General features: G+C 35.1%; 1 protein-coding gene across 1 annotated transcript in view; it reads left to right on the top strand.

Moving 5' to 3' along the window:
• Window positions 1-16,142, top strand: part of LOC126831898 (E3 ubiquitin-protein ligase UBR3) — a 48,607-nt gene that overhangs the window by 2,381 nt on the left and 30,084 nt on the right. The window contains exons 3-17 of the mRNA XM_050562551.2: window positions 506-639; window positions 2,306-2,458; window positions 2,948-3,058; window positions 4,228-4,361; window positions 5,012-5,240; window positions 7,278-7,463; window positions 7,826-7,959; window positions 8,820-8,912; window positions 9,067-9,222; window positions 10,061-10,189; window positions 10,942-10,994; window positions 11,800-11,939; window positions 12,707-12,855; window positions 13,424-13,493; window positions 15,112-15,208. Of these exons, the coding sequence (XP_050418508.1) occupies window positions 506-639; window positions 2,306-2,458; window positions 2,948-3,058; window positions 4,228-4,361; window positions 5,012-5,240; window positions 7,278-7,463; window positions 7,826-7,959; window positions 8,820-8,912; window positions 9,067-9,222; window positions 10,061-10,189; window positions 10,942-10,994; window positions 11,800-11,939; window positions 12,707-12,855; window positions 13,424-13,493; window positions 15,112-15,208 (1,968 nt within the window). The remainder of the gene's footprint in view (window positions 1-505; window positions 640-2,305; window positions 2,459-2,947; window positions 3,059-4,227; window positions 4,362-5,011; window positions 5,241-7,277; window positions 7,464-7,825; window positions 7,960-8,819; window positions 8,913-9,066; window positions 9,223-10,060; window positions 10,190-10,941; window positions 10,995-11,799; window positions 11,940-12,706; window positions 12,856-13,423; window positions 13,494-15,111; window positions 15,209-16,142) is intronic.

The raw sequence follows: 16,142 nt of genomic DNA, 5'->3' as shown, positions 1-16,142 counted from the left end.
TGCCCTTCTGAGAATGCAGAGTCAAGGACTTTGAACACTGGCATATATACAATATATGACCCTACCCCTGGCCCATGGGACAAAATTTGAAAATTTTTAAGGACAAAATATAAAATTGCTAATCCCCCAAAGTGCCAACAAAGTTGATATTCAGTATGTGTTCTGAGCGGAATTCCTAATGCATCATGCTTGGCTAGAAAACCGGCCAATCGGGATATAGACATTACTATCTTGGCCAGTCGGGTTCAAAGTGTAAAATGAGTTTGTGATGAGCATATTGGCAGAGATAATTAAGCAATTTGGTTTGTTGATGCTTTGGATGATGGTAAGTCTGGTTCTAATGGAGTAACAGTGTTGTAACTTGGTGTATAGTTTTATTGCATTAACGATGATGATTATTTCAAGCTCAGATTAAGCAGATTATTGTGTAAGTAATTATGAGTGTCATCTATTTATTTTTGTATTGAGACAGAGTACATCAGCCTCACTATTGACTTTTTTTAAGATTTTGTCCACGACATGGACCAGGTAGAAGAACTACTACAGTTACTCCTCCACCAGATCTGTTATCTATAGCAGAGATCATGTTACCTAAATTAATGATGAGACTTGTTTATCATCTTAGATGTTATATCAATAGTAAGTTTACATACAATTATTTACATTCTTACTCTTCTAGTTGTGTTTAATGTCCTCTTCCACTGAGTGTGATATCGCAGATAAGTTGTCTTATTTTTATTATCTGAGCGCATGCGCAGGGGTCTTTCCTATGGGAGGAAACCGGAGTAAACCCACAAGGTTGAGAAGGCACCCCTATCCCCAAGCCACATGCGCTCACACAAGGGATCGAAACCACGACCTCTAGCCAGAGGTGACTGGCCAGCTAGGACCTGCAGCTCGATACTCTAAACCACTAGGCCATCCTAACCCCCCAATTACATACAATTATTTATAGGACTTATATATTACTTATCCTTAATGAACAAAGCTTTTGTATTGTAGGGGGGGATGGATTGCCGAATGGTTAGCATGTGTGCGCTGTATCATAAAACCTGTCATTGAGTCAACTGGCGTGGTTTTGAATCCCTGGTTGTACGTGACTAAGGAGTAGGGTTGCCTGTCCAACCTCGTGGGTTTTCTCTGGGTCCTCCGGTTTTGTCCCACTGCTTAAGACCCCTACGCGCAAGCGAATTATCGAATTAAAATTAAACCATATGTTAGTCCCGAAATAACCTAGTCTTTGTCGAGTGGATGTTAAACCCCATTTCTCTCTCTCTCTCTCTTGTCTATTGTATGTAGATCATTACAATATCTGTAAAAAACTGATTAAAGATACATTGTGTAAGAATTGAATAAAGAGTTGGCTGTTCTTACTATAATAGTTCAAAAATAGAAAATTGAATATATTGAACATTTCAATCAAATTACTTTATTTAGAGCAAAGATTTAGCCCAAATAGTCAATGTCATGAAATCAATAGAAACTTACAGGAATTTTGATAAGTTACATATATGTTATGATTGATCAATTTTGATATGTTTTGGTACTTTTTAATGTGCATGGACTCAAAGTCTGTATCACACTAAACTTACACTGTCTGTCTACAGTAAACAGACACTAAGTTAGTTAACCAACATTTTAATTCCTAAATTGACGAAAACACTAAGTATAGTTTTAGAATTTTGAGAGGTATTTATTCTGCTTCCATTTGATTAAATTTAAAATGTTTATTTAGTCTTTCCTTTGTGTGTATGACAGATGTGAAATGAAGTAGAATGAAATAGTATACTAATATTTGGATATGGCAGCCATTCAGGGCAGAGATCTATTCTCGAAGTAGATAGTTTTCTGTGTGCAGAATGAGTCTATATGTATGGACTGATAGTTTATGATTAAAATCTGAAATAAATTATACCTTTAATACATGTAACTGCTGGATATATAATTTTATTGGAATCTAGTGTATAAGCTTACCTCAGGACTGGCAGTTTGGTGACATCATATACACATTAAATGAAATGGGGTTTAACGTCCTACTGTCAAGGGATCTTTTACGTGCATCCCAATGTGTACACTGGACCTTGGTTTTTTATCCCATCCGAACAACTAGACAGCTGTCCTTGTCAGGCACTCCGTCCTGCATCACTGACAAGGGGAAACCTCGCCGGAAAATCTGGATGAACTTTCTTGGCCAATGCAGGGATCAGACACCCGACCTCCAGGCTAGCGAGCCAGCGTCTTACTCACATGACAATATGAGATGTCACCATGTTTCTGTATTTAGCAATAACCTTTTCTTTTTCAGATTCATCGAATCAAAGAGCCACTTTTTTGACTATGTATGAATGTGAAAAATTTGTTAGTTTTCTCCACTCCCTGGCTGATATGGGAGCAGCTATGAGATCTGTTTTTGCTAAAGCTTTGACAAATACAGAGGTTTATGAGAATCTGACCAAAGGTTTGTATTAAATGTTTAGTTTTTATTATGCATTGTCATGTGAATCTGGAGATATTCTCTTGGCCATTATGGTAAATTATCTAACATTAGCAGATAAAATTATTTTATTTTGATATTGCTATGGTATATAATAGTAAGTGCAGGAGAACCACACTACATACAAAACAAATCCGATAAATCGAACCTGCGGACAAGACAAACGTGTCTTTGCAAGAAATAAACAACAAATGATTGAGTTTTGTTGGGTGAATATTTAAAGGGAAAGACACACTGATTTCTTTATTTATTTTGCTAAATACGGGATGTACTTCATTTCTGATTAATCTTTACATCTTTAGTGATGTAAATTGGTTCAGTTGGATCAGTAGTCGCTGAGAAAAAAGCGTTTATACACAATGGGGGAGCCGCACATGCCCTGCCTGTCACATTGTAGATAGGCCACTGATATATACATAAGAAGATTACTATATTTATATACTATTTTAACAGTAGGTACAAAAGATGAAGGTGGGAGAAGTCATTATTACACTGAGAGTCAGAAATGTTATCAAACTATTCTAACTTTATCAATGTATCCACAGGGATTTGAGAGATACCAAAGTAAGTATTGTTCTAGTGAATTATTCAAATAAAGAGTTATCTTATTAGTTCCAAAATTATCTACCTGTTTTGAGTAGTTGTTAATCCTAATTACTTTCTTGTCTTCTACATTAAAGATGCATTATTCAAGAGCTAAATCTGCCTATTGCAGTGTTTTATTTTGGCTTCAAATCTTATATAAACTATTATTTAGACATTTTTTTTTCACATGACAAGCCTATAACAACTCTCTAGGTCATTGGACTGCAGAGATTTAGACCAATTGAAATGTGATTGCCATTTAATGTTTTAATTTAAAAATGGAGAAGCCATTCTGAGTCTAGATTAACAAGTAACGTTGCAGTGGTAATAAACAGTATTTGCCACATCTTGCCACAGTGATATCGTGTCTCAGAATAAAGTAGTTTGTATGAAATTTTCAACATTTTCTCTTTTCATTATCTATTTTTGAACTAGTATAGCAAGTATGACCAGCTCTTTATCTAATTCTTACATAATGTATCTTTAAGATGGTCAACATGAGAAAATTAAAGTGATCATGAAATATGTCCTCTTTTTTTTTTTTAAATTATAGATTTACAAATAATAAGAAATAATGTGTTTGGGTTTGTTAGTTTGAGAATGTGATCATAAACATATATCAAATTTTATAGTGTCTAGCCATTGAAACTATAAGCATAGTGGGTTTTCTCTGTGTTGTCAGGTTTCCTTCCATTACTAATGCACCTTGCTGACAATTAGATTAGTGAAATGAAGATATAACATGTGTTAGTATCTGAGCATGATAAGATTATCCACGCAACACAAACTAAGTCATTTCGAAACCAACATATGGTACAATTTTATTTCAATAATTCGCTTGCACATAGGGATCTTTAGCAGTGGAAGGTTAGCCATACAACACAACTCTGAGATTGAAACCATGCCACTTGATGCAATGACAGTTAAAGAGCACATGTCAGACCATTCGACCACCCACCAGGAGATTTGATCTATGGAATAAGTGAGCAATTAACCAAATGCATATCACACTCAAGTTTTTCCAGTTTTCTCCTGGTATCTTTACAAGTAAAATGATAAAATTGATGTTTGTTTGTCTCAAAGATGGTGGTGTTTCAATATTTTGTTCAGTTGTAGATATATATGTAATTAATGTAAATTTGTTGTAGATAAGCCTGGTTTAAATCAGAAGATAGTACATAAATCTCTATTAGAAGAATTAGTATTTTGGATAGTAAAGTATGATTTTCCTACCAACATCAACACACTACTGTTAAAAATGTTACCAGAAGATGACTACAAGGTAGACTTGATCATATTTTACATTGTAGTGTATACATGTATATAGTAGATATTGTGAATAGAGGTTAATGTCTACCTTCAAGCTCGAAAGAAGAGTATGAAGAAACAAAAGCAAAATTTAGAAAACAGGCAATATGATTAGTAAGCATCCCATCAAAAGATATTACCCAACTCTTGTAATATGTGGCACTGGCTTGTTTATATCATGTACAGAGGATGCCCAATTGTAGTTAGTAAGAGATTCCTTCAAATATCTGATCAGTGGGAAATTTATGATCTTTAAACAGATATAATCTTTAATTTATCAATAATTATGAAGGCATTCGAACATGTTATATATATATTATTTTAATGCTTTACATAAAGATCAGAGACTCTTAAAAAACATGTTTTTTTTATGATATATGTTCTTTAAGAATCTTTGATCTTTATGTATAAGGCATTAATAATTATCACTTTTAAACCTTAATATTGTGGAAGTTGGAACTCTGAATGAAATATTGGTCCAAATATATGATGATAATTAATCTGATGAAGCTGTGAAAAATGAAAGATTATGATGATAGGCAGCTTTAAATTATAATGTGGGTTTGTAACATATTTTAAAATACGAGGTAATTATATGTTTGTCTGTTTGTTTTTTTTTTTAAGATTGCTTTTGCTAAAGCGTATGTACAACACTACAGTCGTACTGCCCTAGTACTGTGTACAACAAGAGAACGGGTTATTGTTGCTAACAGAGTTGTGCATATCAGTGTTCAGTTGTTTAGTAACGAGAGTCTAGCATTCAAGATGGCTGATGAATACAATCTTCTGTATGCTATAGTGATATGTCTAACTCATATGTTGGAGAATCACACCATACCAAGTACATTGGAAGGTAATATTTGTTATATATACAGTGCACTCTGTCACATCCGACCTCTGATCACTCCGGCACTTTGTTACATCCGACACCATTTGACATCAATCAGCCGTCCGGTCATACGATTTCCATTGAATCGACACCGTATAATCCGGCCTTCAATCGGTGGGTGTGAAGCAAACAGTTACCGATCAATTATCTGTGAGATTAAAACTGGATGGGTGTGAAGCCACAAAAGATGAACAAGCAATCACCAATCAATTATCTGTGAGATTAAAACTCGCTACCGTGGGTCTTTGTTGATTACTTTGATAATTTTAATCTCTTGTGTACGACAGTTGTGACAAATACTCAAGAATATCCATGAATTTTCCCCTGAATTCTCAGTTGTAAAAATATTCCTAGCACCTGTTGGAAACATTCGTTGCGCATGCCGATTGAACCTAAATAACCTATAAGTTTGGTCACCCTACGGATCTCTTCGAACCGTGTGACGACGACCTGGGGATGCTCGATTCACAGTCTGGAACGTCCCGAATTGACAGAATTGCAATCGAGTGACGTGGAATTCAGTCCTGTCACAGTTCTGTCAGTCCCGATCTTGGAGGTGATGTGAGTAGAATTGTGACGTAATTAAACACGACGAACAGGTTTTGGCTGCATGGTTGGATGAGATATTTATATATCCAGTCGACGCATGCGTTGTAGCCCGAAGTACCCATTTTGGGATTGAGAGAATTCAATTCCGGAACGTTTAATCGAATACGCCCATTATCAATCGACACGTGATAGCAAAGACAAGAGTGCGATCAACTGAAGACGGCGAAGAAGATAAATTAACGACAGACTTGACATATTCAAAATGCCTACGCATGTTAAATGAAATAAAAATTAATGTAATAAAATTTTGGATGTACAGAAAGGTTTATCATTTTTAAAGGGAATAACATTCTGGTGATTCGAAGTTCTATGTTCGAAGCTACATTATATTAATACATCCGGTTTTCGAAGTTACAATATTTCCGGTTTTGAGAAAACTGGGTATTCCGACACTCTGCATAATCCGACATATTGTAACGATCCCGTACGATGTCGGATGTGACAGAGTGCACTTTAGTGTGTAATAACACGATACCAAGTACATTGGAAGATAATATTTGTTATCTATCATGTATAACACCATATCAAATATATTAGAAGGTAATATTTGTTATATACAGATTAATTAGACAGTAATATTAGTTATATAGTGTAATAACATGATACCAAATATATTAGAAGGTAATATTTGTTATATATAGTGTAATATAACTCCATGACAAGTACATTAGAGGATAGTATTTGCTATATATAGTGTAATAACACCATACCAAGTATATAAGAAGGTAATATACAGTGTAATAACACAATACATTAGAAGGTAATATTAGTTATATATCGTGTAATAACACCGTACAAAATACATTAGAAGGTAATATTAGTTACATATCATGTAATTACACCATACAAAATACATTAAAATTTAATATTTGTTATATAAAGTGTAATTACACCATACCAAGTACATTAGGGGATAGTATTTGTTATACACATTGCAATAACACCATACGTTAGTATAATAGTGTAGAGATTGGGAAAATAAATCAGCATTATTGACATTGTCATCAAAATAACTACAACACTTCTGTGTGAGTCAATTTTAATCAAAACGCTTTGGTTCCAATGGTTCTCTTGTCGTTTTAATATAATAATAACATACATAGTAATAATATGTAATAATAATATAATAAGATACATAATAATAATATAGATTATAATAATATGATAAGATACATAATAATAATAATGAAATACACAATGATGAAATATACGATCATAAACATACAACAAATGCACAGTAATGAAATAATCACAAAATATTGAAATACACGATAATAAAATACACATTAATGAAATACACAATAATAAACACAGAAGACTACAACACAGAGTATATATAAAACAGCAACAGGATATCATATTAATCAACCATATTTGTTTAAACTATTACAGATGCCACAGGTGAGCCAAACTTCCATCAGGTTGTTGATTGTAGTAATGAAATAATGAAAGATCATTGTTATTGGTCGATTGTCACCGATTTTATCAATCTATTATCACATCGTAGAATAACATTAAAGTTTTTAGAGGATGAAGAACTGGTGACATTATGGGTTGAAATGCTGTCATACCTACAAGGTAAGTTGAAACATAAAAAATTATTTCCTTAAACTGGCAAGTAGTGGCTGTAATACATAATATGGTTTTGATCCAATCCTTGTATATGCCAAGAAATGTGTTCACCTGCCTAACCACATTGGCTTTCTTTGTTTCCTCCCCAAAAACCTTGTGCACTAGCAAGTTATTGAATAAAGATATACTATATGTCCTTCCTGGAATAACCAAGTTTTTGTTGAGTGGAGTTATATCAGGGATAAGTCAACAGCAGAGTAATGGTAGTGCATGTCTTGGCAGTGGCATAGTTTTTTAACCATGATCCTTATAACTAGGGGAAGCAACTCTTTATGTATTGACTACTTTTTTCTGTGTGTTTGTTTTAGGAATGAATTTAAATCAGAGAGAAGTGAATCAACATGTAGAATTTGAACCTGATACGTATTACGCTGCCTTTTCTGCTGAACTAGAAATATCTGCTCTTCCTATGTGGTCTATATTACAACACTGTAAAACACCTGTAAGTTATTTATCATACGGGGGTTTGGATGGCCGAATGGTTAGCATGTGCGCGCTGTATCATGAGGCAAATGGCGTGGTTTTGAATCCCCGGTTGTACGTGACAAGTAGTAGGGTTGCCTGTCCAACCTCATGGGTTTTCTCTGGGTCCTCCGGTTTCCTCCAACTCCTAAAGACCCTTACGCGCAAGCGAATTATTGAAATGAAATTAAACCATGTTAGCCCTGAAATGACCTAGTCTGTGGCGAGTGGATGTAAAACTCTCTCTCTCTCTCTCTCTCTCTCTCTCTCTTTATCATACTATATCTGAGAGAATATGACAAGAAACATGGCCCCAGTTAGAAGCTGTCATTACCAACTAGTTAGTTAATTTGATTTCAATATATAATAGTCTAGCTTTGTAATATATATGAAGCCACAGAGGCCGAGTGAGTATTGCACTGGCTCAATAGGTTCTATATCCCTGTTGGCTGAGAAAGTTCCCTCAAGCTTTTTCAGCTTGGTTTCCTCTTTTTAGTGGCACAATATGTTGAAAATTTCTCCACTCTGAACCGAGACATTAGTTTCGGAATTTTAGGCTAGCCTTGATCATCATTACTAAAGTATGCACGATAAAAAACAAATTCTCGATTATCCATTTTTACGTTTAGTTATTTTTTGAAAAATGTATTCCAATCTGCTAAATATCAACGGCTAATAGCGATGGCATCAAGATTTGATTATGGTCTGGATAAGTTATAATTAAATAATGTCTAATTGATAATTTAGATAACATTTCAGGCCTAACGAAAGACCTGCAATTGGCAGATTTAAATCTTGCATAATGTATGTTTATTATTTTAATGTTTCATTCTGATACAGGAAACATCTTCCTTAACTTTACGAATGATAGCGGCATGTCAGACAGCTCTACAAGATTGGTTTGATGCCATTAATATTACAGAAAATTCGAAGGTAACTATATGTTATAATAGAAGAGATTGAATAACAAATTGATATTATAAATTTAAAAACACAGATCCATTATGCTGGGTTTGATATTTGTATTCTAAAATAGATTTATGGAAACACCACTAAAGTATCTTTAATTTTGGTTTGTATCTTTCAGCCAAATCCAAACCAGTTGACCTTTCACCTTCCATTACATCGTTACCTAGCAACATTTATGATGCAGGCTGTGCAATATCAGGGAATAGAACTGGCCGTCATTTTACCAGATGAAGACATGCTGAAGAAAATCTTAGTTCACGTTCTTCAAACCCAGGTTTGTAATTCTGGAGTAGATCCATACTTCTCTTTTTTAGTCACTCTCCCTCCACTTCGCCAAAAGGCATAGATGTTTTTATATTCCCATTGATTAGGTATGCATAAATTTGATCCAGTCTTATACAATATCAGGATAGTTGAATTAAAGTGATTAAGATTGTGCCAAGTAAAACCAAATTTCTAAAAGTTTTTCTGGGGAGCATTTAATCAAACTTGTATCTTTAAAATCCATGCATGGGGGGTTGGATAGCCGAATGGTTAGCATGTGCGCGCTGTATCATGAGGCCTGTCATTGAGTCAACTGGCGTGGTTTCGAATCCCCAGTTGTACGTGACAAGGAGTAGGGTCGCCTGTCCAACCTTGTGTGTTTTCTCCGGGTCCTTCGGTTTCCTCCCACTGCTAAAGACCCCTACGCGCCAGCAAATTATTGAAATAAAATTGAACCATGTGTTAGTCCCGAAATGACCTAGTTTGTGTCGAGTGGACGTTAAACCCCATTTCTCTCTCTCTTAAAATCCATGCAATCGTTTAACTGATTTCCTGACCCTGCTACTATATATGTTGTATGTGACAACATCTGTTTCACTGAATTAGTATGAATTCATTAATATGCATTAATTTAATATGTTGCACTGTTTGGCTATCTCTGCTGTATCACACAAAAATAAAATTCTTAACATGTTTTAGTGCAAGGATCATACTATTTAAAAAACAACAGGACTGGTAGCAAACAAATTTGCAGATCCCTCAACAGATTTTAAATTGTTAATGAAATGAATGTGTATATTTGGTGTGTATGTCACAGATATTGTTAATGAAATGATTGTGTATTTTAGGTGTGTATGTCACAGATATTTGCTGGTATGTGGGTTAGAAATGGTATTCAGATACGTGGACAGGCCATGACCTACGTTCAGTGTCACTTCTGCTATTCTATGTCTGACGCAGATTTACATCTTACACAAGTAAGTGAACTGATTACAATACTAAGCTCCCGAGTTCGATCCAAGTGCTGACCCAGATTTTTTCTTAAGATTTTCCAGTCTCATTTCCCCTTAAAACTGCTAGAGGACAGAGGGCCTGGCAAGTAAAAGCATGTAGACAAAAGGCGAAGGTCCACCAGTGTACTTTTTATTTTGCACACAAATGAAGCCTTGACAATCGTAATTTAATAAATAAAGCCTTGACAGTCATAATTTAATAAATGAAGCCTTGACAGTCATAATTTAATAAATGAAGCCTAGACAGTCATAATTTAATAAATGAAGCCTTGACAGTCATAATTTAATAAATGAAGCCTTGACAGTCGTAATTTAATAAATAAAGCCTTGACAGTCATAATTTAATAAATGAAGCCTTGACAGTCATAATTTAATAAATGAAGCCTAGACAGTCATAATTTAATAAATAAAGCCTTGACAGTCGTAATTTAATAAAGAGCAAGCGGAATGGAGATTGTTAGATTGTACATTAATTATTTTTTTTAAAACGCCCGAATCTCAGTTGAGAAGTATAGTTCCACAGACTTTACAGCTGAAAATCACTCCAGAGGATGCAATCCTGGCATAAAATCCAAACCATAAGCCTTATGAATGAATAGAATCACTCTCCTTATTGTGATATAACATTACTTATTTACCAAATCCCTCACCCTGTCCTGACTTGGAGAACAACAATTGATTATTTATGTGATATAATCTGTTTTTTTGTGAAACAGGTCTGTGCCTCGAAATTAGATCCAGATTATTTTGTGAGGACTGTTTTAGAAAGGTATGTCTGTGCTTTGTCAATCTAATTGAATCAACAATTTCATTTTCATTTATTTTTTCTGATTTATACACGACAATTGTAATCTAACAGACATTCTATGTTCTCTCTGGATGAGTTCTGTTTATATCAGTCAATTGTATTCTAAATTGGTATAACACCTAAACCATATTACACAGCTCTGTATGACAATACACAGTCCTTTATACCAGTAGAAAGCCCTGTATTCCAATACACAGCCCTTTATACCAATACACAGCCCTGTACAACAATACACAGCTATGAATACCAATACACAGCTCTTTATGCCAATACCAAGCCCTGTATATCAATACACAGCTGTGTATACCAAAACAGCTCTGTATACCAATACACAGCTCTGTATACAAATACACAGCCCCTTATACCAATACGCAGCCCTGTATACCAATACCCAGCCCTACATACCAATACCCAGCCCTGCATACCAATTCCTAGTCCTGTATACCAATACCCAGAAGAGTCTACCAATACCATGTCCTTTATCCCAATACCATGTCCTGTATCCCAATACCCTGTCCTATATACCACAGGAGTACATATTCGTAGGGTCGTCTGCATCACCTTTCTTGCAAGCAAACTGTTGAAACAAAATTGTATCATATGTTAGTCCCGAAATGACATAGTTTGTGTTCAGTAGACATTAAACCTTAAAAATTGTCAGTATGTTAGTCCCAAAATTACCTAGTTTGTGTTCAGGGTCTTTAAATCAGACTCTCTCGTGTTGGGATCATTGGTATTTACTTATCATTGTAAATTGTTTTTCTAGATTTAATGTATTAGATTGGTTATCATTCTCATCAACAACCGATATAAATAACATTAAACTGACTGCTGATCAACAAGTAGCTATGGTGGAAGGTGTTCTTGCTTACTTTACAGCTCTTCTTAGTATCAGAACTTATTTAGGTAAACTACTGTATTAAAGATACATTTGATTAACCCTTTAATAACCAAAATATCCAGGGTAGATAATCTTGTGGTGTTCAAATAAAGGGGCTTTATGGGAGATAAGATAAAGAGCTTGCAGTTCTCACTATAACAGTTAAAACTAGATAATGTGAAGGGAATTTGCTGAAAATGTCAGTCAATTTGAACCACTCTGAACCGAGAAGTTAGCTTTTGAATTTTATGCCTAGCCTCGATCATCATTACTAAAGTCGTTACAATAAAAAACAGTCTCGATTATCCATTTTTGGATTAAATCATTTTGGATTAAGTCATCAATGAGTGTTGAGCAGCAAATCAGATTCAAATCCAGTAAATATCGCAGGTTAGCGATTACAACGAGAGTTGATAATGGTCTGGATAACTTAATTTATGTCTAATTAATAATTTAGATAACATTTCAGGCCTAAAGAAAGATTTGCAATATACAGATTTAGCTCTTGCATAATGTATGTTTAAATCAGATAAAAAAAAAACGAGGCCCATCAATCTATATTACCCAACACTTGATTATAATCATCAGCTGAACAGAGGATGATCAATGTTGCGAAATATTCAATTCATTGTAAATACTGCACAGAACTGATCCATTTTGTACTAATATTCCTGTTAGAGATCCATGTGTCAGTTTGTGAAAGAACATGCTCCTGTTATTCAACTGTGACCGGTGTGTACATGGAATTCAGACAGTATTGGTATTCAATCCATCCTGTTGTCTTTCTTTATAGGTATTACAGAACAAGCATTGATAAGAGAAGAAATGGTGGCTTTGTTGTGTATGAGTGATCAGCAACATAGTCAGTTGCTGGACCTTATGCCAGAAAAATCAGGAAATTCTAGCAGAAACAAAGAACTGTTTGAACCTATTTTGAAACAGGTTATTATCTATTTGAGACATAACTTGATTACATGTCAATTGCTCACCAATCTGATTAAAACACAGATCCTATTTCGTTTCGTTGTTTTATAGTTCAAAATTTCGTTTTACTTGTCTTCACTACACTAGGATCTGGAAAAGTTGTTATATAACCCAAGTTCTGATTGATATGTCTGAATGGTAAGCACGTGCGCGCTGTACCATAAAGTCTGTTATTGAGTCAACTGGCATGGTTTCGAATCCCCGGTTGTACGTGACAAGGAGTAGGGTCGCCTGTCCAACCTCGTGGGTTTTCTCCAGGTCCCCCGGTTTCCTCCCACTGCTAAAGACCCCTATGTGCAAGCGAATTATTGAAATAAAATTGAACCATATGTTAGTCCCAAAATGACCTAGTTTATGTCGAGTGGATGTTAAACCCCATTTCTCTCTCTCTCTCTCTCTCTCTCTCTTTAATATTTAGGATACAAATTGTGTGTTAGAACCATTAAACGTAAAGCGATCTATATACATTGTTTTTTTTATGTGCTTTATATTCATTAATTAATCATTTGCATTTACCATTTTACAGATAGCAGATTTTAAGGCACCAAATTTTGAAGCTGGTGGAGGAATGCAACAAGGAACATATGTACCTAAAGGTAAATTGCTTACCACACTGGTAGCACTCTTGATTTTCAAATAGGGGGTTGGGTGAACCTACAAAACATTTTCAAAAAATCCTGGTCAAATATACAATTTGAGTATGTCTTTCATAAGATTTTGTGGGCTGTCATTATGAATATTCAATATGAACTTTCACCACACATCAAAACCACCACATCAAACAAATCCACCTTGCTTTTTTGACAGCAAATCTTCCAGTTAATCTGTCAATGTCCAAAACATATCTTGCAGCATCGATTTTACGAAATATTGAAATAATCTACAATGTACATTATGAGTATAACTTGCAAGAATAAAAAACAAATAAAGTTTTTAATCATAGTTCAGATTAGTTATTCTTATATTTACAAATGGAGTGAAGTCTGTGTTATACTTACCTATATATATTATTATACCCATATAAATTATACTCACCTATATGGATCAAAATAATTAATGCTAATTGCTGGACCCTAGGTCTATTCCATTCTACTTTGAGAATAGATCTCTGGCCTGAATGGTCACCATATTCAAAAATTAGTTATGAGGTTCTGATCCCTTTTACATTTTTTATACACAAAAAGACCCCCCTAAAAAGTTTCTCACTTTATTTGAGCATTAGATATACATCTTAAAATTCTTAAAGTAGATTTAGTGTTTCCTTCTAAAATAGTTTAATTTAAGAATGAAAATGTTGGTCAACGAGATTTTGTGTCTGTTCTCAAGAGGAGCTAATTGTAAACAAACAGTGTAACTTTCTATGGATCTAATCACTTCTGATCACTTACAATGTCAGAGTTTTGTCTATTTGTTTTTCCTGTTTATTTTTGCTTGTTATAGGGTGTATCTTCCCTTTTCTATATATATATTTGTGACTGTCGTTTGTCTGTCTGTCTTTCTGTCTGTCTGTCTGTCTGTCTGTTCGGGGTTGGCAGCTACACTAGGTCTGCCCCGACTCTGAAATTTGGGGTATAGGGGTAGCTCGGAACGGGGAGTAACATAGGCCAGGTGGCGTTAGTCTACCACTTCCGGTTTCGGAGTTATGACCCCCGAGCGAAGCCCGTCTGTTCGGGGTTGGCGGCTACACTAGGTCTGCCCCGAATCTGAAATTTGGGGTATAGGGGTAGCTCCAACCAGGGAGTAACATAGGCCAGGTGGCGTTAGTCTACCACTTCCGGTTTCGGAGTTATGACCCCCGAGCGAAGTCTGTCTGTTCGGGGTTGGCGGCTACATCTGCCCCGAGTCTGAAATTTGGGGTATAGGGGTAGCTCGGACCGGGGAGTAGCATAGGCCAGGTGGCGTTAGTCTACCTCTTCTGGTTTCGGAGTTATGACCCCCAAGCGAAGCCGGTCTGTTCGGGGTTGGCGGCTACACTAGGTCTGCCCCGAGTCTGAAATTTGGGGTATAGGGGTAGCTCGGACCAGGGAGTAACATAGGCCAGGTGGCGTTAGTCTACCACTTCCGGTTTCGGAGTTATGATCCCCGAGCGAAATCGGGTATCCTGCTAGTTATAGAATAAATCCTACCATATATTTTCCACAGCTTGTTATTTTGTGTGGTGTATCCCTTCGTTACTTCCTGTAAATTATTTACTGCCATATTAACATTTTACAGGTTTTCTGTGGGAGACTGAATATGATCCAGTTAAAGTTGTACAAAGAGCTGTATATAAAAAGGATGTACAATCAGCTTTAGATAGATACACACAACAGTAAGTATTTATGACTTAAAGCTAGACTCCTGTTCAACGGGTATATATGTATTTTGACCAAACAGTTTCCATTGTGAACAGTAGGATGTTAATAAACCTCATTTCATTTCCATCATTATTGTGGATTGAATTTAATGCCCATCATCCCTTTACCTCTTGTTGCAGAAAAGTAGGATGTTAAACCCTTTTTCATTTTATTTTCTTATAAATCGCGCCAAACCCAATAGCTTTGTTTGAATTAAGTATTTAACTATATTTCAGTATAAAGTGTTCAACCCAGTTAGCTATGTATAAGCCAATTGTCTAACTATATTTTAGTATAAAATGTCAAACCCAGCTAGCTAGCTATAATTCAATTATCTAACTGTATTTCTGTGTCAAATCTAGCTAGTCATAAATCAAAGTCCATCTATATTTTAGTATAAAGTGTCATTCCCATCTAGCTATGTATTAATCAGCCCCAGCTAGCCATAAATCTGAGCCCTGTTTCTTGAAATCTTGACTAAAGATAAAATCCAAATTTTAGTAGATAGTTCAATTTTGAGTGGCTAAGCACTAAAATCAATCTAATATTATCCAATCAAATTACTAAAATTTTCGATTTTATCTTAGTTAAAATTTCGTGAAACTGGCCCCTGGAGTCTAACTATATTTCAGTATAAAGTGTCAATCTCAGCTAGCTATGTATTAATCAGCCCCAGCTAGCCATAAATCAGGAGTCTAACTATATTTCAGTATAAAATGTCAATCCCAGCTAGTTAATCAAGCGTCTAACTATATTTCGTTATAAAGTGTCAATCCCAGCTAGCTATATATTAATCAAGAGTCTAACTATATTTCGGTATAAAGTGTCAATCCCAGCTAGCTATATAATAATCAAGAGTCTAACTATATTTCGGTATAAAGTGTCAATCCCAGCTAGCTATATATTAAT

The sequence above is a fragment of the Patella vulgata genome, chromosome 9 (assembly GCF_932274485.2).
Source record: "Patella vulgata chromosome 9, xgPatVulg1.2, whole genome shotgun sequence".
NCBI classification, from domain to species: Eukaryota; Metazoa; Mollusca; class Gastropoda; family Patellidae; genus Patella; species Patella vulgata.
The sequence above is the reverse complement of the archived record's forward strand: the minus strand, read 5'-3'. Positions and strand labels throughout refer to the sequence as shown.